The sequence below is a fragment of the Schistocerca americana genome, chromosome 2, assembly GCF_021461395.2.
Source record: "Schistocerca americana isolate TAMUIC-IGC-003095 chromosome 2, iqSchAmer2.1, whole genome shotgun sequence".
Taxonomy (NCBI): Eukaryota; Metazoa; Arthropoda; class Insecta; order Orthoptera; family Acrididae; genus Schistocerca; species Schistocerca americana.
In genome coordinates, this window is record NC_060120.1 from 556,385,663 (window position 1) to 556,408,721 (window position 23,059).

At 38.5% G+C, this 23,059-nt stretch overlaps 1 protein-coding gene across 1 annotated transcript in view; it reads right to left on the reverse strand.

Annotated features, from left to right (window-relative positions):
- The window catches only part of LOC124595211 (dnaJ homolog subfamily C member 3), an 82,468-nt gene extending 74,420 nt beyond the window's left edge, over positions 1 to 8,048 (reverse strand). Inside the window, exon 1 of the mRNA XM_047133851.1 lies at positions 7,849 to 8,048. Coding sequence (XP_046989807.1) covers positions 7,849 to 7,927 — 79 coding nt within the window. The 5' untranslated portion in view covers positions 7,928 to 8,048. The remainder of the gene's footprint in view (positions 1 to 7,848) is intronic.
- Positions 8,049 to 23,059: the final 15,011 nt, after the last annotated feature.

The following is a 23,059-nucleotide window of genomic DNA, read 5'->3' on the forward strand; positions in this document are numbered from 1 at the left end:
ATTACAGGATACAAATTTTACAGTTGTTGCTTTTTTCTCCTCCGCTACTATTAGTATCCTAATGTGCAGTTGATACTAGTACAATCAAATGCGAAAAGACTTACATACGAAAAATTTGTATCCCGTATTCGAGCTGACCTATATAGGTCAACTGAAGAATAGGATACTAATACTAACAAAGATAAAAAAAAATCGATGCATGTAACATTGGCATCCTGTACCTCAGTTGAACTATGCAAAGGTGAAAACAAGCGACATACATAACACTGGTATCCCATACTTCATTTGACCTATACATTCTTTTTTCGCCTTCAATACTAGTAGTATTGACATCTTCAACTTTTGTGGTCCTGTCCTCCTCAGTTGCGCGTAATACTACGGTATATTGATAAGTTTCACTTATGGACCGTCTGACAGCAACTGAATAAAACACAATTTTAGTGCCATACGCGTTTCGCCTTTATTTTCTGCAAGGCATCATCAGTGGCCTGGAATATGTACATATGTTAGCTATTTTATTTACATTTTTGTCACTGTGCCTATAGGTTATAAACAGTTCTGGTGGTTGGTATTTCCTATTAAGTAGCAATGTTTTGAACTGTACTTACAGGTTGCGTAGACAGTTTCTTACATATTACGCTCCTGTTGCATTTTTTGTGTTGTTCTTCTTCCTATGAGTGCCAATTTGCTGTTTTTTCCACATTCCACAGCACTATGCACTGAACGCTTGTTTTACTGCAATGTTTTGGTTTCTGTTGCCGACTGTCAAATGTTTTTGCCAAAGATCGAATATTACTGCCAAACTTATGAGTGTAACTATTGAAGTATCTGTGGTCTGTTCGTGTATTTTTTTTTTTTTGGGGGGGGGGGGGGGGGGTGTCGGTGTCTGTGTGTGTGTGTGTGTGTGTGTGTGTGTGTGTGTGTGTGTCTGTCTGTCTGTATTTATATATTCATGTTATCATATCCTTTATTAAGTGTAGTAGGGAACCTGTTCTGATGTGTGTTTGTTCATTTATCACATGTTTGTTTTCTGCTATGGCTTTCTGGACGTGGAAGTTTTTTTGCATTTGTATAAGGTGTTTGTCATGGTTGCTTATTCTCATTATTTTCATTTCTTGTTCCGTGTTTGTAGGATGATGGTTGTAGTGTTTTAAATGCTCTGCAAATGTGGAATGGTTTGTTTCATACTTCCAACATCTGATATGTTCTTTGTATCTTGTTTCAAAATTCCTGCATGTCATGCCTATGTATACAGCATCACAACTTTGACATTCAAGTTTATATATTCCTGATTGTTGGAATTTGTCCCTCTTGGTAGCTGGCTGGCTTAGGTGTGATTGAAGGGTTTGCCCAGGCTTATATGCTATTTTGAAGCCCTGTCTCTTTAGGATGTTTGCAACTCTGTGTGTTGGTTTATGTGTGTAGGTCATGGTGTACCATCTGGTTCTTTTCTGTGTGGTGTTGTCACTGCGTGTGTTTGTTGAGTGTGTTTGTAAGTTTTCAGCTTGTGAATTCTTTTGTATTGTGGAAATGTTGTGTTTGTTTTTTATTTGTGTTTTTATTTTTTGATTGAGCCTGTGTACCACATGTGTGTCATACCCGTTGTTCCTAGCTATTTGTATGATCGTGTTCATTTCTTGTTCATAGTTTCTCTTGCTGAGTGGGATTCTGTTTAATCTATGTAACATGTGTCTTAGTGCTGCAAGTTTCTGGCTTTGGGGGTGGTTGGATGTGGAATGTATTATTGTGTCCGTGGCTGTTGGTTTTCTAAAGATGTTAAATGTATGTTTTCCATTTTCTTTTTTAATTGTAATGTCAAGAAAATTTATTTGATTTTCTTTTTCTTTTTCAAGTGTGAATTTTATGTTCTTATGCGCTTTGTTTATTTCTGAATGGAGTTCATCTATTTTTTCACTTGGCTTGTCTACCAGACAAATAATGTCATCCACGTATCTGTACCAATATATGATTTTGAAACTTTCATTTGTGGTTATCTTATCAAATATCTGATTTTCAAGGTGACTGATGAAAATGTTTGCTAGTGTTCCTGATATTGGGGATCCCAGGGGCAGTCCATCAGTTTGTAGATAATATTCTTCCTCAAACTGAAAGTAGTTTTGTTCAGTTGTCAGTCTGAGCATATCTTTTATTTCTTTTATTGCGTCTGTGGTGAGGTTGCTGTGGGACGAGAGATTTTGTTCTATGATTTCTATTGTTTCTGTGATAGGGATGGAGGTATACATATTTTCTATATCGAATGAAATCAGTGATGCTGTGTGTGGTATCTGTATGTTCTGTAGGTTTTCTATTAGGTTTCCTGTGTTTGTCACTGTTCTGTTGTTTTCTACTTTATAGTGGTTTGTAACTAACTTTTGGAGGTGTTTGGCTATGCGGTATGTTGGGGCGTTCTTGAAGTTGATAACAGGTCTCATTGGCATTCCGTCTTTATGTACTTTCGGTTGGCTGTGGAGTGTTGGTGCTTGTGGGTTTTTCTGTGTTATGTGTGATGATGATGCCTTGCAGGAAATAAAGGCGAAACGCGTATGGCACTAAAATTGTGTTTTATTCAGTTGCTGTCAGACGGTCCATAAGTGAAACTGATCAATATACCGTACTAATAGTATTGACTGAAAAGTATCATAGTATTACCAGTAACAGTGAAAAAACTGACAACTGTAAAATATGTCCCATACTCCAAGTTGATCTAGTTAGGCCGACTGAAGAATGGGATACTACTGCTAGCAAAAATGAAGAAAACCAACATACGTAACATTGTCATCTTGTAGCTCAGTTGAACTGCAAAGATAGTATCCTGTTCTTCAGTTGTGATATTTAAGGCAACCAAAGAACAGGATACTAGTGCTAGCGAAGTCAAAGAAAAGCAACATTCCAAAAATTTGTATCCTAAATAACATTTGTATCCCGCACTAGCACTAGTATACTATGTGATACAAATTTTTCATTATGTCGGTCTTTTTGCCTTAGATAGTAGTAGCATCAACTGAAAATATCATAGTAATACTAGTGCTAGCGAAGGCGAAAAAAAGTGACAACTGTAAAATTTGTGCCCTGTACTGCAGTTATGATAGATAAATCCACACTTATATAAATGAAAATCAAAAAACAAAAATTGTCCAGAATGAAAAAATAATTCTTCCAAAAGGTCTCAAACTCACTAAGGATAAAATTAAGAACAGAATGAATTGGGACAAACACAATGTCTAGCACTGTCTTTAAAAGACAGTCATATATTTCAACACAGTCATATGTATGAGTAAAATATTCCGGAGGTAAAATAGTCCCCCATTCGGATCTCCCGGCGGTGACTACTCAAGAGGACATCGTAATAAGGAGAAAGAAAACTGGCGTTCTACGGATCGGAGCATGGAATGTCAGATCCCTTAATCGGGCAGGTAGGTTAGAAAATTTAAAAAGAGAAATGGATAGGTTAAAGTAAGATATAGTGGGAATTAGTGAAGTTCGGTGGCAGGAGGAACAAGACTTTTGGTCAGGTGAATACAGGGTTACAAATACAAAATCAAATAGGGGTAATGCAGGAGTAGGTTTAATAATGAATAAAAAAATAGGAGTGCGGGTCAGCTACTACAAACAGCATAGTGAACACATTATTGTGGCCAAGATAGACACGAAGCCCACGCCTACTACAGCAGTACAAGTTAATACGTCAACTCGCTCTGCAGATGATGAAGAAATTGATGAAATTTATGATGAGATAAAAGAAATTATTCAGGTAGTGAAGGCAGACAAAAATTTAATAGTCATGGGTGACTGGAATTTAATAGTAGGAAAAGGAAGAGAAGGAAATGTAGTAGATGAATATGGATTGGGGCTAAGAAATGAAAGAGGAAGCCGCCTGGTAGAATTTTGCACAGAGCATAACTTAATCATAGGTAACACTTGGTTCAAGAAACACGAAAGAAGGTTGTATACATGGAAGAACCCTGGGGATACTAGAAGGTTTCAGATAGATTACATAATGGTAAGACAGAGATTTAGGAACCAGGTTTTAAATTGTAAGACATTTCCAGGGGCAGATGTGGACTCTGACCACAATCTATTGGTTATGAACTGTAGATTAAAACTGAAGAAACAGAAAAAAGGTGGGAATTTAACGAGATGGGACCTGGATAAACTGAAAGAACCAGAGGTTGTACAGAGTTTCGGGGAGAGAATAAGGCAACAATTGACAGGAATGGAGGGAAAGAAATACAGTAGAAGAAGAATGGGTAGCTTTGAGGAATGAAATAGTGAAGGCAGCAGAGGATCAAGTAGGTAAAAAGACGAGGGCTAATAGAAATCCTTGGGTAACAGAAGAGATACTGAATTAAATTGATGAAAGGAGAAAATTTAAAAATGCAGTAAATGAAGCAGGCAAAAAGGAATACAAACGTCTCAAAAATGATATCGACAGGAAGTGCAAAATGGCTAAGCAGGGATGGCTAGAGGACAAATGTAAGGATGTAGAGGAATATCTCACTAGGAGTAAGATAGATACTGCCTACAGGAAAATTAAAGAGACGTTTGGAGAAAAGAGAACCACTTGCATGAATATCAAGGGCTCAGATGGAAACCCAGTTTTAAGCAAAGAAGGGAAAGCAGAAAGGTGGAAGGAGAATATAGAAAGTCTATACAGGAGCGATGTTCTTGAGGACAATATTATGGAAATCGAAGGGGAGGTAGATGAAGATGAAATGGGAGATATGATACTGCGTGAAGAGTTTGACAGAGCACTGAAAGACCTAAATCGAAACAAGGCCCCGGGAGTAGACAACATTCCATTAGAACTACTGACAGTCTTGGGAGAGCCACTCCTGACAAAACTCTACCATCTGGTGAGCAAGATGTATGAGACAGGCGAAATACCCTCAGACTTCAAGAAGAATATAATAATTCCAATCCCAAAGAAAGCTGGAGTTGACAGATGTGAAAATTACCAAACTATCAGTTTAATAAGTCACAGCTGCAAAATACTAACGCGAATTCTTTACAGATAAATGGAAAAACTGGTAGAAGGCGACATCGGGGATGATCAGTTTGGATTCCGTAGAAATGTTGGAACACGTGAGGAAATACTGACCCTACGACGTATCTTAGAAGAAAGATTAAGGAAAGGGAAACCTACGTTTCTAGCATTTGTAGACTTAGAGAAAGCTTTTGACAATGTTGACTGGAATACTCTCTTTCAAATTCTGAAGGTGGCAGGGGTAAAATAGAGGGAACGAAAGGCTATTTACAATTTGTACAGAAACCAGATGGCAGTTATAAGAGTTGAGGGACATGAAAGGGAAGCAGTGGTTGGGAAGGGACGGAGACAGGGTTGTAGCCTGTCCCCGATGCTATTCAATCTGTATATTGAGCAAGCAGTAAAGGAAACAAAAGAAAAATTCGGAGTAGGTATTAAAATCCATGGAGAAGAAATAAAAACTTTGAGGTTCGCCGATGACATTGTAATTCTGTCAGAGGCAGCAAAGGACTAGGAAGAGCAATTGAACGGAATGGATAGTGTCTTGAAAGGAGGATATAAGATGAACATCAACAAAAGCAAAACGAGGATAATGGAATGCAGTCGAATTAAGTCGGGTGATGCTGAGGGAATTAGATTAGGAAATGAGACACTAGAAGTAGTAAAGGAGCTTTGCTATTTGGGGAGCAAATTAATTGATGATGGTCGAAGTAATGAGGATATAAAATGTAGACTGGCAATGGCAAGGAAAGCGTTTCTGAAGAAGAGAAATTTGTTAACATCGAGTATAGCTTGAAGTGTCAGGAAGTCATTTCTAAAAGTATTTGTATGGAGTGTAGCCATGTGTGGAAGTGAAACATGGACGATAAATAATTTGGACAAGAAGATAATAGAAGCTTTTGAAATGTGGTGCTACAGAAGAATGCTAAAGATTAGATGGGTAGATCACATAACTAATGAGGAGGTATTGGATAGAATTGGGGAGAAGAGGAGTTTGTGGCACAACTTGACTAGAAGAAGGGATCGGTTGGTAGGACATGTTCTGAGGCATCAAGGGATCACCAATTTGGTACTGGAGGGCAGCGTGGAGGGTAAAAATTGCAGAGGGAGACCAAGAGATGAATACACTAATCAGATTCAGAAGGATGTAGGCTGCAGTAGGTACTGGGAGATGAAGAAGCTTGCACAGCATAGAGTAGCATGGAGAGCTGCATCAAACCAGTCTCAGGAATGAAGACCACAACAACAACATATATTTTAATTTATGATGATGCTGCTTCACCACAAAAGATAACCGATATATTATCTATGACTCAAAAATAAAGACATTAATACCTATGAGTAAACTATAAAGTCATTGGTCAAAGCCGACAGGTTGTATCCCACTCTTCAGTTGACACAAATATACTTCCACAACTCACATAACCACACCAACTACGTAAATTCAAAACCATGTTAGCATGATGACAACCAAAACCTAAATGAACTCAGTACCACATATCAAACTCAGCACGTCCACATCTACCACCAGAGGACACCATGAAATACAACAACACAATGTCTACAATCAAAACAAACTCAAAAACTCTGCTCCGTAGTGATGTCACACACCACAACACGATTACATCACGGGTCAAAGCAGACCGGTGGAATTTGATGTTCCCGTTGACAAATGTTATATAATGAAGATTTTCTCAGTCTCTACACAGAAAGTGGAATGCTAAATTGTGATTGTAAATGCATGGCTGACAAACTACTTCTATTAAAAAACAATACACAACATAGCACATGTAAATATTTGTTTATGTTTACTGTAACACAGAGACATCATAACAATCTGATGACAGAAAGTGCATCCCTAGTGAAATGAGACCAAAACTGTTTCATTTTAAATCACCACAGCATAGTCGCCCTTATCTACCTCTCTTCCCCACTTTCTACACTCAGTTTGTCATATAAAAACATTGCTGCACTGCTACTGACAAAAGTTTTTCTCAGTCAGTACTATACATGTACATTCACAATAATAAATATGGTAAATACTTTTAAGACTTAAAACATCTTGCAGGTGAAACACTGAAAAGCTTTTCACAACAACAACAAAATGACACTGTATTGCTTTGGCACGCCACAGTAAATAAGATGATTTTTGCTGTATTTTTATATTAACTGATTCCAAAAAATTTGATTGGCAATACATTAATCTTATACAAGCAGCCACAATATTTCCATTAATAACACCAAATGTGGATTAATCTCTGTTACACAGGAGGGGGATATAAAATGAATGCGTTTTCTTTAATGCACCACATAATGCTACTCAGAAAGGATGTGTTATGTCCCATTAACAACAAATGCTCTGTAGTATATATATGCTTTCGTTGCATGATTAGTAACTTTACACAAAACAAGTTCAAGACATCTGCGTTTTATATCTGATGAAATGTTCTGCATTATTCTTTGAAGGCTTCTCTCACAGCTAATAGTGTATACATTTTGTTCATTCAGCAGTACAAAAGTTGTCAACAGTCTTGAACTGCACCTACATGGGATGTTTTTCTTTTGATTCATCTTCGGTATGATATCAGTTTTTCGTCGCCTATCATCTTTTTAGAACCATCAAATCCTTACGACTGCTAGGGTCCAATCACCACTGTACAAACTTAAGAATTTTCAATTTTTTATACACAACATTCAATGTTGAATACTTTGTGCAAGTAAGTAAGTCTGTGCTGACTCAAGAATTTCATGCTATCCAACAGACAGTAATTTTACAATAAAAATAAAGAACGTGTATCAACTGTTGTCAGTCATTCACTCAGTTTCACAATTGCAAAATTAGAGGTTATGATATTAACACAAACCTTTGTACATAGAACTTAGCACCAAAACCGATAACCATGCAGGCCAGATTTTGATCGAAGACGGTTGTAGAGCTTCCATTCCTTCAATCCTCAAGCAATCGCTTGACGCTCAGGATACACGCCACCGCCTCTTCACGTATTTGCCATTCTTACAAACGTAAGCTCAGGACGGTTCCATGACAATCGTGGTCTTTGCCCATTGGCGGAGGTAGCGCATATTCAAGGTCGACACATGAGTCGATGGATCGTGATTCGAACGACTCCACCTGTCACGTATGTTTTGACGTTCCACAACAATCGAGATAACATAAAGTTAAACTTCGTCGATTCACTGTAGTCATACGTGTCTCCAAGCTCCAAGGTCTAACATAAAGTCGGAGTGAAGTTGTTCTATTAAACAGATGTTAAACTTAGAAAGAAAATGCTGTGCTACCTGCTAACTCTTTTACGGGTGCACATGTTCACACACTCAGTGTCATCCCGCAAGCGTTTCGCTAGAACTTGACTAAAATAAGGTAAAGAAAAGGCCTGTCTTTTTTTACGCCATTATCAAGTTCAATAGTAAAAGTCGTCAGTGCCTCTATTATTCGTGAGACAGGGTTAATAACTTTTTTTCCGTTGGGATGTAATACGTTTTTTCACATCAAAGATATGGTCTCTGAAGCAGAGCTGACTTAACCACAGAAGTGACAGTACAAAATATTCGAAAGCACTCAAGATGCCTAAAGAGATTTGGTGACAAACGTTTAGTTAAGAACAATAATAAAAACTCTCAGTTGCCAAAATCTAAGATCACGTTGCGTTTTCTCAGTGTGTGCAGTCATCTCGAGATGTACTAAGAGTGTCTTCTCGGAGTCCCCTTCTGCCTCTGTGATTGGTGGAATGTTAGAACTCTGAAGACCTTTGTTACGCATGCTTGGTGATCGGTTACAGATTCTCGTTGTGGCTGCTCCATGTGGTCCTTTTGCAGTTGTTGGTCTTCTGGCGCAGACACGGTGGTGGTGCGTCAATTGCTTCGTCACGAGATCGAATCTTTACGCTTCAATTTTGGTCCTGGTCAAGTATTCTTTTTATCTATGGATGACAAAGCACGTGTGCTATAGGGTATTACGGCAGCAAACGCTCAAGCACTAATATTAATGCATCTTGACTACTGTATAAAATTATTGTGCCATGATTTCGTGGTAAAACAAAACAAACTTATTCCCTCTGTTTATGTTGGTATTGTAAGAAAGAAAGATGGTGAAGGGAAACCCGAAGCTATGACATACTCTCGGCTTTCGTAGGGGAACGCATCCTTCGATCACAGAAACTCGTGCCGTAGACGTATGTAGACTTCGTGAATTACCAACTTTCAAAAAGCTAATGAGAACTAGAGGTTTTGTAAAAACTGTGTTTATTTTCACTTGCCATGATGGTCCCAACGAAAATCCACCATACGTGCGAGCTATAGCTTCAACTGTACAACATTTTACAGATTTTGACTTAGATACTATCGACATTGCCACGAAGAAATGCATTTAACAGAATGGAGCAACGAATGGCATCTCTTCCTCGCGAAATTATAGGTGTTGTGTTAAAACATTAAAGTTTCGCCTCACATCTCGATTCCATTAATCGACTTCGAGCTACAAAAGCCGAACATTGAAGTGCAAGCGTCGTGCTAGCTAGATTAGATTAATACTAGTTCCATGGATCATGAATACCATATGTCGTAATGATGTGGAACGAGTCAAATTTTCCAATACATTACGTAATTAAGTTAATTTAACAACATACTTAAGTTAATATAACAACTTTTTTATTTTTTGTGTTTTTTTATTTATTTATTTATTTTTTTATAATTTTTTCCCTTAATTTATATCTAAAAATTCCTCTGTGGAGTAGAAGGAGTTGTCATTCAGAAATTCTTTTAATTTCTTCTTAAATACTTGTTGGTTATCTGTCAGACTTATGATACTATTTGGTAAGTGACCAAAGACTTTAGTGGCAGTATAATCCACCCCTTTCTGTGCCAAAGTTAGATTTAATCTTCAATAGTGAAGATCATCCTTTCTCCTAGTGTAGCTATGCACACTGCTATTACTTTTGAATTGGATTTGGTTGTTAATAACAAATTTCATAAGAGAGTGTATATACTGAGAAGCTACTGTGAATATCCCTAGATCCTTAAATAAATGTCAGCAGGATGATCTTGGGTGGACTCCAACTATTATTCTGATTACACGCTTTTGTGCAATAAATACTTTATTCCTCAGTGATGAATTACCCCAAAATATGATGCCATATGAAAGCAATAAGTGAAAATAGGCGTAGTAAGATAATTTACTAAGATGTTTATAACCAAAATTTGCAATGACCCTTATTGCATAAGTAGCTGAACTCAAACGTTTCAGCAGATCATCAATGTGTTTCTTCCAATTTAATCTCTCATCAATGGACACACCTAAAAATTTGGAATATTCTACCTTGACTATATGCTTCCCATTAAGGTCTATATTTATTAATGGCGTCATACCATTCACTGTACTGTGTCTTATCAAAAGTCAGTGAGACTCCATTTACAAGGAACCACCTAGTAATTTTCTGAAAGACAGTATTGACAATTTCATCAGTTAATTCTTGTTTGTCAGGTGTGATTACTATACTTGTATCATCAGCAAAGAGAACTAACTTTGCCTCTTCATGAATATAGAATGGCAAGTCATTAATATATATTAAGAACAACAAAGGACCCAAGACTGACCCTTGTGGAACCCCATTCTTGATAGTTCCCCAGTTTGGGGAATGTGCTGATCTTTGCATATTATGAGAACTGCTTATTTCAACTTTCTGCACTCTTCCAGTTAGGTACGAATTAAACTATTTGTGCACTGTCCCACTCATGCCACAATACTTGAGCTTCTCTAGCAGAATTTCATGATTTACACAATCAAAAGCCTTTGAGAGATCACAAAAAATCCCAATGGGTGGTGTTCGGTTATTCAGATCATTCAAAATTTGATTGGTGAAAGCATATATGGCATTTTCTGTTGAAAAACCCTTCTGGAAACCAAACTGACATTTTGTTAGTACTTCATTTTTACAGATATGTGAAGCTACTCTTGAATACATTACTTTCTCAAAAATTTTGGATAAAGCTGTTAGAAGGGAGATTGGACAGTAATTGTTGACATCAGATCCATCCCCCTTTTTATGCAAAGGTATAACAATAGCATATTTCAGTTTATCAGGGAAGATGCCCTGTTCCAGAGAGCTATTACACAGGTGGCTGAGAATCTTGCTTATCTGTTGAGAACAAGCTTTCAGTATTTTGCTGGAAATGCCATCAATTCCATGTGAGTTTTTGCTTTTAAGCAGGTTTATTATTTTCCTAATTTCAGAGGGAGAAGTGGGTGAGATTTCAATTGTATCAAATTGCATAGGTATGGCCTCTTCCATTAACAGCCTAGCATCTTCTAATGAACACCTGGATCCTACTATATCCACAACATTTAGAAAATGATTATTAAAAATATTTTCAACTTGTGACTTTTTGTTCGTAAAGTTTTCATTCAATTTGATGGTAATACTGTCTTCCTCTGCTCTTGGTTGACCTGTTTCTCTTTTAATAATATTCCAAATTGTTTTAATTTTATTATCAGAGTTGCTGATTTCAGACATGATACACATACTTCTGGATTTTCTAATAACTTTTCCTAATATAACACAGTAGTTTTTATAATGTTTGATAGTTTCTGGGTCACTACTCTTTCTTGCTGTCAGATACATTTCCCTTTTCCGGTTAAAAGATATTTTTATACCCTTAGTAAGCCATGGTTTGTTACAAGGTTTCTTATGAGTATATTTAACTATTTTCTTGGGGAAGCAGTTTTCAAATGCATTTACAAAAATGTCATGAAATAAATTATATTTTAAATTGGCATCAGGTTCACGGTACACCTCATCCCAGTCTAACTGCTGTAGGCTTTCCCTGAAATTTGCAATTGTTAAATCGTTGACTGAACGTACTACTTTGGAGGACTGTTTAGTATTGCTGAATGGAGCTATGTCATATATTGTAACTAGCTGTGCACCATGATCAGAAAGACCATTCTCAACAGGCTGAGCATTTATCTGGTTAAACTAATCTTGGTCTATAAAGAAGTTATCTATCAGTGAGCTGCTATCCTTTACCACCCGAGTAGGAAAACCAATAACGGGTGTCAAATTGAAAGAACCGAGAAATACTTCAAGGTCATTTTTCCTATTACCCTCTTTCAGAGAATCTACATTGAAGTCCCCACAAATAATAATTTGCTTCCCCCTGTCTGACAGATAGCACAACAAGGAGTCCAAATTTTTCAGAAATAGATGAAAATTTCCTGATGGGGACCTATAGACAGTTACAATTATAAATGTGCCTTTATTTAATTTAAGCTCACAGGCACATGCTTCTATATGTTTCTCTACACAAAACTTTTTTGTCTCTATACTTTTTGCACAATGATAACTTTTGACATATATGGTAACTCCTCCTTTCTCCATATTTTCTCTCATTACATGTGCAGAGAGCTTATATCCACTTACATTTACCTTATCCATATCAATAACAATGTGATGCTCAGACAGGCATAGTATATGTATTTAATCCTCAGCTTCTAAATCTTCTAAACAAACCAGAAGCTCATCTATTTTATTCTTTAAACTCCCAATATTTTGATGAAATATACTTACATTATTTTTAATTATACTTTTATGAGAACCTTTCCTTATTCTAACATTTGCAGTACGCTCCTGTCTGAGTTTCTCATTGTGCTTAGGCCTAGTTCCTATACCAGTGGTCACATGGTGTTCAGAGAGGCAGATTATGTCAACTGGGTTGGGTGACTTTAATTCATCAATGCAATTACCTAGGACTGAGATACAACTTGGTGGAGATAAAATTTCTGGTGATTGGTGAAAATTTATAATTGACAGCTGTGATTGTTGATCCAATGTGCTAGAATTGTGCTGTTGAATTTCTTTCCTAAACTGAAGATTTGATTCAATCCTGACCTCTCGCAGAACTTGACATCTTTCTGTCTTACCTATCCTAAAAAAGGTGCTGCTCCAACACCTGCAACCACTGGTATTTTACCATTCATGGCAGTTCCTCCCCCTTTAAATTTCCTGCTATTACCCCAGCCAGCTCACACTCTATCCTGTACCCAGGATTTCTGTTGATGCTGTTCCCTGGCCCTCCCACAATAACCACGGTGTCTTCCCTGGTAAATCCTTTACAGAGTGAACCTAAATCCTCTGTCACCTGATGCAGACTAGCACTTGGTTTGAAAACATTTGCGACCTGGTATTCTGGTCCTAATTCCTCCTGCAGAAGTTGGCCTACACCTCTGGCGTGAGAACTGCATAACAACAAAACTTTCTTCCTTTTCGATGACTTTCCTACATTCTTTTTCAATTTCCTATTGAAAGTTTGTTGTGTCCTGCCTCTGCTTGAGGCTCATCAGTTTCTAACTGAAGCAACAGGTCAAACTTATTTTTGACATTCACCACAAAACTGTCAGACTTAGTTCCAGGCCTGTTCCTTCTGTTACCTGTTGCCACTTCCCACCTCTCTTTGCTCTTCTCCCTCCTTAACCTGTCCAGATCTTCCCTAGCCTGATCTAGCTCAGCCTGAAGGGCAGCAATTTTCCCCTCCTGTTCCACTATCTTCCTATCTCTGCTACAAATCCTACATAACCACTGATGAGCCTGATCCACTTTCCCGACACCCACGCCACTGCAGTCCCCCCAGTGAAAAAAACTACTGCATCCATCATACCAAACCCCAGAACTAACAATTCTATGGCACTTGTCACTCATGGCAAAAATAATACTTTAGCTAGAATAAATCAATTAAATTACCGAAAATCAATAAAGACGTTACAAGAATTAAGCCTATTCACAAATGTATATAAGCAAGTTTCTGATTTAAAACTCCGCTGTTTTTCTGAGATCTGTATTAAAACAATGAAGGTATACGCTATTTATTATATATTTCACTCGATGGAATAAAAAAGATATATAAATATAATATTTGGAGACAATTTGTCACTGACGATTCTCCTGTGGTTTCCGAATACATTGTGCCAACAGAAACCAGACTGGATATCATACAGGCTAAGACACTGGAAAATGACGGTACTTGGTACGCAAATCACATATGTGAATCACAATTTTTTTTACAAATTATAAAAAACGACGTTGTCGCACTTTCCGATGTGCAACGATCTAGCCTGTGGTGATTACTACGAGAGGAAATTTTACCACCACCTGTTTTGGTTAAACAGACTTCAGACGAGTACCCATAATAAATTATGAGTCGGAAGGTAAATTTGCTTCATTGTTACTAGAGCTATTTTGGATAATCACATTTGAAGCAAGTTCGTATGATGGCTATTGTCCCAGTGTCGATGCATACTTATTCAACCTATCGTGTGGCATCTGTGGCCTGCATTTTTCATCATACAAAGCCACTAACCAACACAAGCATAAGAGCTACTAACAAGAGGTTTTGCCCATAACGAAGGTTCATCCTCAAAGAACTGCAGCTAGAAGTGCCAGGGGAGTTCTTTGATACACGATAGTGATGCTGTGTGGTTGAATGTTCTTAATATTACCCAAATTGAGAATGAAGTGACTGCTGTGCCAATCACAAACAATAAAAGGCAACCGGTTCAAAATCCTTGAACATAAGATGATAAAATTTTTGTGTAGTTCATTTGCTTTGTTGTTTTGTAAATTTTCAAAAACAGTTGAGTTATTCTTGAATTTATGAAAAAAAGTTCTTTACATAGAAATAGATAAATAATTTTGTAAGTTCTTTTAATTTCATAATTTCTAAATTTGAAATTATACAATGTGTTACATCCCACCAGTGGAAGAGGTCACACAAATGTGGCCACCTGTGACAAGGAGAGTGGGTCCAAAAAAACATGAAATTGGAGTGATGTAATTTATGGATGAACACTTATTGATGCACGGGGTACTTGTGGCACCCTTTCTGCTCTCTGCACTGCTGCATATTCTCCCCTTGTAGCGGCTCAGCATGCTGTTAGGTGTGTGCGGTGCTTCCTCTGTGCGGCCTGGTCATAGAATAGTGTGTATACAGAAAGGAATGTGGAGGGTGGCTTCTTTGATTTGTATGAAGCCAAGCGATGTGCAAATGCGAAATGATAGCTGCTTACTACCACATCTACATCTATACCCTTCAAACTACCATGAGACACATGGCAGAATGTACGTCTCATTGTACCATTTGTTCCTGCTCCATTCACGTTTGCAGCACCAAAAGTATGAGTGATTGAATGCCTGTGTGTGTGCAGTAATTCTTATCATCACGATCCCTCCCTATGTAAGTGATACATAGAGGGTTGTAGTGTGTGTTTTTATAGTCATCTTTTAAAGCCAGTACTTGAAACTATATTAATAAACATTCTCAGGATAGTTTCCATCTATCTTCAAGCGTCTTCCAGTTCAGTTCCTTCGTCTCTGTGACATTCACGTGCATATTAAGCAAACATATCACTCTTCGTGCAGCCCTTCTCTGTATACAGGGTGTTACAAAAAGGTACGGCCAAACTTTCAGGAAACAATCCTCACACACAAATAAAGAAAAGATGTTATGTGGACATGTGTCCGGAAACGCTTAATTTCCATGTTAGAGCTCATTTTAGTTTCGTCCACCTGCCCGCAGCTCGTCGTCGTGCGGTAGCGTTCTCGCTTCCTACGCCCAGGTTCCCGGGTTCGATTCCCAGTGGGGTCAGGGATTTTCTCTGCCTCTTGATGGCTGGGTGTTGTGTGATGTCCTTAGGTTAGTTAGGTTTAAGTAGTTCTAAGTTCTAGGTCCCATAGTGCTCAGAGCCATTTTTTTTTTCGTTCACCTACGCTCAATGGAGCACGTTATCATGATTTCATATGGGATACTCTACCAGTGCTGCTAGAACACGTGCCTTTCGTGATGACTGGGTGTTGTGTGATGTCCTTAGGTTAGTTAGGTTTAAGTAGTTCTAGGGGACTGATGACCATAGCTGTTAAGTCCCATAGTGCTCAGAGCCATTTGACTTTACAAGTACGACATAAAATGTGGTTCATGCGCGATGGAGCTCCTGCACATTTCAGTCGGAAGTGTTCGTACCCTTCTCAACAACAGATTCGGTGATCGATGGATTGGTAGAGGCGGACCAATTCCATGGCCTCCACGCTCTCCTGACCTCAACCCTCTAGACTTTCATTTATGGGGGGCATTTGAAAGCTCTTGTCTACCCAACCACGGTACCAAATGTAGAGACTCTTCGTGCTCGTATTGTGGATGGCTGTGATACAATACGCCATTCTCCAGGGCTGCATCAACGCATCAGGCATTCCATGCGACGGAGGGTGGATGCATGTATCCTCGCTAACGGAGGACATTTTGAACATTTCCTGTAACAAAGTGTTTGAAGTCACGCTGGTACGTTCTGTTGCTGTGTGTTTCCATTCCATGATTAATGTGATTTGAAGAGAAGTAATAAAATGAGCTCTAACATGGAAAGTAAGCGTTTCCGGACACATGTCCACATAACATATTTTCTTTCTTTGTGTGTGAGGAATGTTTCCTGAAAGTTTGGCCGTACCTTTTTGTAACACCCTGTATGTTCAATATTACCACTTAGTCCTACTTGGTACGACTCCCACACGCTTTAGCAATATTCTAGGACATGCTGCACAGGTGATTTGTAAGCAGCCTCCTTTGTAGACTGATTGCACCTGTATTCCACCAATAAACCGAGGTATGTCAACTGCTTTATCAACAATTGAGCCTATGTGATCGTTCCATTTCACATCCCTACAAAGTGTTACACCCAGGTATTTGTACGAGTTCGCCAATTCCAACAGTGACTGACTGATATAGGACACCATTTTTTTTATTTTCCTCTTTCTTCGTTGTGGAAAGTGCAGAGTTCTACATTTCTGGACATTTAAAGCAAATTGCCAATCTTCTTTATACCACTTTGAAATCTTATTAAGATCTGATCGAATATTTATGCAGCTTCTTTTAGATAGTATATTACTATAGATAACTGCATCATCTGCAAAAAGCCTGATGTTACCATTAATATTGTCTGCAAGGTTATTAATATACATGAACAGTAAGGATCCCACTACACTTCCTGGGGCACATCCGAAGTTACTTCTACATCTGATGATGACTCTCCATCCAAGATAACATGCTGCGTCCTCCCTATCAGAAAGCTCCAATCCAGTCACAAATTTCACTTGATAGCCCATATGATCGTACTTTTGACAATAAGTGCAGGTGTGGTACGCAGAGTCAAATGCTTTTCAGAAATCAAGGTTTACTGCATCTACCTGATTGCCTAGATCCAAAGCTTTCAGCATGTCATGTGAGAAAAGTGCGAGTTGGGTTTCACATGATCGATGTTTTCGGAATTCATGCTGACTGGCACTAAGGAGGTCATTCTGTTCAAGATACCTCATTATGTTCAGGCTCAGAATATGTTTTAAGATTCTACACTAAATCAATGTCAAAGATTTTGGACAGTGGTTCTGTGGATCACTTCTACTACCCTTCTTCTAGACAGGTGTGACCTGCACCTTTTTTCAACAACTGGACAAGGTTTCTCGTTAGAGGGACCTACGATAGATATAGTTAACTAATTCAGCTGCTAATTCAGTATAAAGTCTGGCAGGGATTACATCAGGCTCTATAGTTTTGTTCAACTTTAACGATTTCAGCTGTTTGTCATCCCCACTGACGCTAATACTTTTCTCATTCATCTTCTCAGTGGTACGAAACTAAAGTGGAACAATTCTCCTGGGTTTTCCTTTTAAAGGAACATTTGAAAACGAGGTTGAGCACTTCACATTTTGCTTTGCTACCCTCAATCTCAGTTCCTGTCTCATTCACTATGAACTGGACACTTAACTTTGGTGCCACTATAGTTCAATTCTTTTATCTTGGCGGCTCGCGCATGCCCGCCCAGATGCGGGAGATTGCTGCGTTGCCAGTTGCACACGACGCACGCGCCAATAGAAGCAGCGCCATAGTATAGCGTAGTTCGGAAGCTCACGTTTAGGGGGGAGCGCGCAGTTCATGAAGTAAAGCCATCACGGCCGCATTAACCCTTTCGCTGCTACAAAGACGTGCTCCCTGCATTCCGCGCTGTGCGCGATTTTGTCACTGCACTGCTCGCCTGTGCACACACATCGTGTTCCGACTGCTTTGACACTCTTATCAATCGATTCCACAAAAACTATTTGGCCCAAAAATTAGATTTTTACACATCTTCTTGACTGATACCTTCCCCCATATATGACTTAATTTTGTTTCGATGTTCAACACAGTTATTACGCAGCATTAAATACAGTAAACCATTGCACGAAATTTTGAAGAGTTTTCAGAGGTAAAAGTCCACAGGGTATACTTTCCGTATGGTCGATTTTAGTTGCCACAATGTTGAGAATGAAATGTGGACAAGATACCTAAATTTCATATAAAATTTACTGTATAACAATAGCTCATTTAAGTACCACATAGGTGTCGTATGTAATATTGAGAAATATTCCGTCTTTCGCGACTGTAACAAAAGTTTTATGTACACTGAGCACGTTTGGCTTTATTTTAAGGGGCTCCGGAACCCCTATACTTGCAATGTTAAAATAACACTTATAAATTACATCTTTCCTCACAAAGTATTTGAGGTAGCAAGTTGAACATTTTACAGATTATTTATTGGAATATGGGCTACAACTTAACACAGGGATTTTACAAAATTTTAGTTCAGTTATTAAAGATGATTTTTTTCAATTGTAATGAAAATTCACAACATTTTTTTGCAATTTTTTATTTATATATTCAAAAATATACAGTTTTTTGGAAAAAGGCTGTGTTAAATTATGCAGAAGGTACTGTGTAACATTTACTGAAAGTTTGAAACAAATATGTTTGGAAGATCCTTAGAAAACATGTAATTAGTATGAGAAAAATAAAAGTTTTGGGAATCGAGCGACAAAGATTGGATTAACTTTTTAGTGCATTCCAGGTCCATAGGATGGATTATCTTCATCCTCTGCAAACTCCTCCTCCAGCTTCCTCTTGTTCCTCCTCCTGTTTACTCTTGCTTGTATTTCTAGACTCTTTACAGCCCTGTCTGCAGCCCGAAGGCGTTCCTTGTTTAAAGCAAGCATCGCTCGTTGTTGTGTTCATAGATTTTGCTACCATTTTCTTCAGTTGCAGTTACTGCAACACTGTTCCAAAAGGTGGTCATGTATGAACACTTATCACATTTCAGTTGTATTTCACTAGCAAGTCCTACGTGCTTTATTATGGAGAGTTCCAGACCAACTTCACTACAATGAATACATCTTATACAGTTTGAAAAAATTCCTTTGAGAACCGACATATCAAATATTTCATTCACATCCGATTCGCCCATAAAACATTCATAGTTTTCACTCACTGAACCAAGCTTCTTCTGTGAAGTATTTTCTTTCCCACTTTGACTGCTATGGGCAGGTGTACTTGAGAGGTTAGGTTCACTCACTTGGTTATCGTCTTTATTGTTTACAGTAATAACACATACCTTTGGCTTTCCAACATTTCTCCTTTTCTTAAAAGCCTTCAGAGGATTTCTAATAACTTTACTTTTACTCATTATTATACTTCAACAAAACAGAGACTCAAGAAACGGAATTAATTACGAATATTTTCGAGATAACAACAGAGTAAATAAACATGAAACAATCGACAATCACACCAGCGATATATATTGAACCATCACAGGTTAGCCACAACACATACTTTATCTCACATCACTAAAATGTATCTGATGAACACGGACGTTAATAATAACACCGTTTGACAGCAGTTTAACAGCGCCACACTGGGTCACGCCCATATATAACACATTTCAAAAAAAATTTAAAAATAGTTGTAGTCTTCGGAATTGAATAAATTATATATCTATTAAAAGGTAATAGTCTGCAGATTCAGAAAACGCAAAAAAGTAAAAAATTGAACTTTTCGTGATTTTGAGCCTTTCCGGAGCCCCTTAAAGCACTTCAATCAATCAAAAGGAAGTAGACAAAATACATTAAACAAAACTGTGGACTTGCAAAAACATTAGGACTTGAATATACCATCTATCAGTGAAGTGCTCTGAGCTATGTCAAATATAATTTTTGTGTGGCACACACAAACATCATTTATTTGCTAAAACACTGATCTGCCAACACAAACGTTGAATATTGTGTTACCGCAGCACAAAACTACGAAAGGTGACTTGGCAATGGAGGAGACAAAATACTGTCCACTGAAGATGCTTCAAAAGAGAGAAACGTGTCTGATCTAAATAAGCCCCTTGTTACAGTTGCAGAAGAGGAATATATTTCAGTACCATTGGTAAAACTGCGACTGTGGAACAAAAACAAGAAAGAGAACATGAGTACCATTGTGTATGTGCCATACCTTTCCTTGATTGAAGTGCTTTAAAATAAAGCCAAACGCGTCCGGTGTAAATAATACTTTTATTACAGTCGCGAAAGACCGAATATTTCTCAATATTACATACGACATCTATGTCGTACTTAAATTAAATGAGATATCGTTATACAGTAAATTTTATATGAAATTTAGGTATCTTGTCCACATTTCATTCTAAACATTGTGGCAACTAAAATCGACCATACAGAAAGTATACGCTATGGACTTCTACCTCTGCAAACTCTTCAAAATTTCGTACAATGGTTTACTACATTTAATGCTGCATAATAACTGCGTTGAACATCGAAACAAAATTAAGTCATTTATGGGAGGAAGGTGTAAGTCAAGAAGACGTATAAAAATCAAATTTTTGGGCCAAATAGTTTTTGTGAAATCGAATGATAAGTGTGTCAAAGCAGTGGGAACACCATGTGTCTGCACAGGCGAGCAGTGCAGTGATGACAAAATCGCGCAGCGTGGAATGCGGCGCGCACGTGTCTGTAGCAGCGAAAGGGTTAATGAAGAGACAAAGCACTAGAAATTTCAAAAAACTGCATTCAAACGAATATAATTCGTGAAGTAAGGCACTTCGATATTGTTTTTAAATAATGAAAATACTAAGCATCGCACAAGGTTTGAACTCATAACCTTTCACGTAGCAGCTCAACACCTTAACCGTTACGCTAACTCACCTCATCTGACTGCATAACACCGTGAGGACTATAACACGTTATGCAAAATACTGACAAACACTGTTGGTATGACTACGAATTACTCACACTTCGTCGAAGTACAATAGGAAATAAACAATTACCGCTGTTCTTTATTGCGAAAAAGCGGTTCGTGAGAGTGATACAAACACCTTTCCTTGCTATCGCCTGAATTAGGAGTCTTATTGCTTGTTTGGTTTAATTAATTAATAGAATATGAAGCAATTGGTATAAAGAATGCTTTTTTCCAAACTTTCTATAAAAAGCTTTTGTTCTATTACTTTATTTATGACTGAACGTTTCTAAAACTGAAGACACTCGCGTCCATGCTCTGCACTGCAGTCGAGATGTGGCAACGTCGTTCTCTGTTCATTGGCTGACTGTGTTTTGTTGCATCAGATGCGCAGAACGAACCTAAACTCGGCCGCCAACACAAATGACGCGCACTTTAACAGCGTTTACATACACTACGTGATCGAAAGTATTCGGGCACCTGACTGAAAATGACTTGCAACTTCATGGCGCCCTCCATCGGTAATGCTAGAATTCAGCATGGTGTTGGCCCACCCTTAGCCTTGATGACAGCTTCCACTCTCACAGACATACGTTCAATCAGGTGCTGGAAGTTTTCTTCACGGAGTGCTGCACTGAGGAGAGGTATCAATGTTGGCGGTGAGACCTGGCACAAAGTCGGCGTTCCAAAACATCCTAAAGGCATTCTATAGGATCCACGTCAGGACTCTGTGCAGGTCATTCCACTACAGGGATGTTAGTGTCATGTAAATTCTCCGCCACAGGCCGTGCATTATGAACAGTTCCTAGATCATGTTGAAAGATGCAATCGCCATCCCCGAATTGCTCTTCAACAGTGGGAAGCAAGAAGGTGCTTAAAACGTCAATTTAGGCCAGTGCTATGATAGTGATACGCAAAACAGTAAGGGGTGCAAAAACACGACCACACCATATCACCACCAGCTCCGAATTTTACTGTTGGCACTACACACGCTGGCAGATGTTGTTCACCGAACATTCGCCACACTCGCATCCTGCCATCGGATCGCCACATTGTGTACCGTGATTCGTCACTCCAGCCGTTTTTCCACTGTTCCATCATCCAATGCTTACGCTTCTTACACCAGGCAAGGCAACGTTTGGCATTTACTGGCGTGATGTGTAGCTTATGAGCAGCCACTCGACCATGAAATCCAAGTTTCCTCACCTCCCATCTAACTGTAATAATACTTGCAATGAATCCTGATGCAGATTGTAATTCCTGTGTGATGGTCTTTGATAGATGTCTGCATATAACGTATTACGACCCTCTTCAACCGTTGGTGGTCTGTCAGTCAACAGATGGCCTGTACACTTTTGTGCTGTATGTGTCCCTTCACATTTCCACTTCACTATCACATCGGAAACAGTGGACCTACAGATGCTTAAGAGTGTGGAAATCTCGCGCAAGAGGAATGACATAAGTGACACCAAGTCGCCTAACAAAGTTCGAAGCCCGTGAGATCCGCAGAACGCCTCTTTCTGCTCTCTCAAGATGTCTAATGGCTAAAGAGGTCGCTGATATTTAGTACCTGGCAGTAGGTGGCAGCACAATGCACCTAATACGAAGAACTTATGTTTTTGGGAGTGTCCGGATACTTTTGATCACATAGTGTATGACCAAACTTTCTTTGGGTTTTGTGAAATATCACTTAATATTCCGCTACAGTAGTCTCTGAAGGTCTCACGCCATTGCTCTGTTGATAGCCAAATGCAGTTTATTCAGCATCTGCCTACCTGTACCCCTACACTTTGTTTTATCCTATTCTGCAGTAATCTCTATTTCTTTAGAAGTTTCTATACAGTGACTGTATACCATGGAGGCCCCTCCCAGTATGAAATTTTCTACTTGGTACATGAATATCCAGTGCATGGTCAACTATTCTCTTAAACTTGGGGAATAGTTCCTCTACATGCTCCTGCACTGTGCTCAAAACATCAAGTT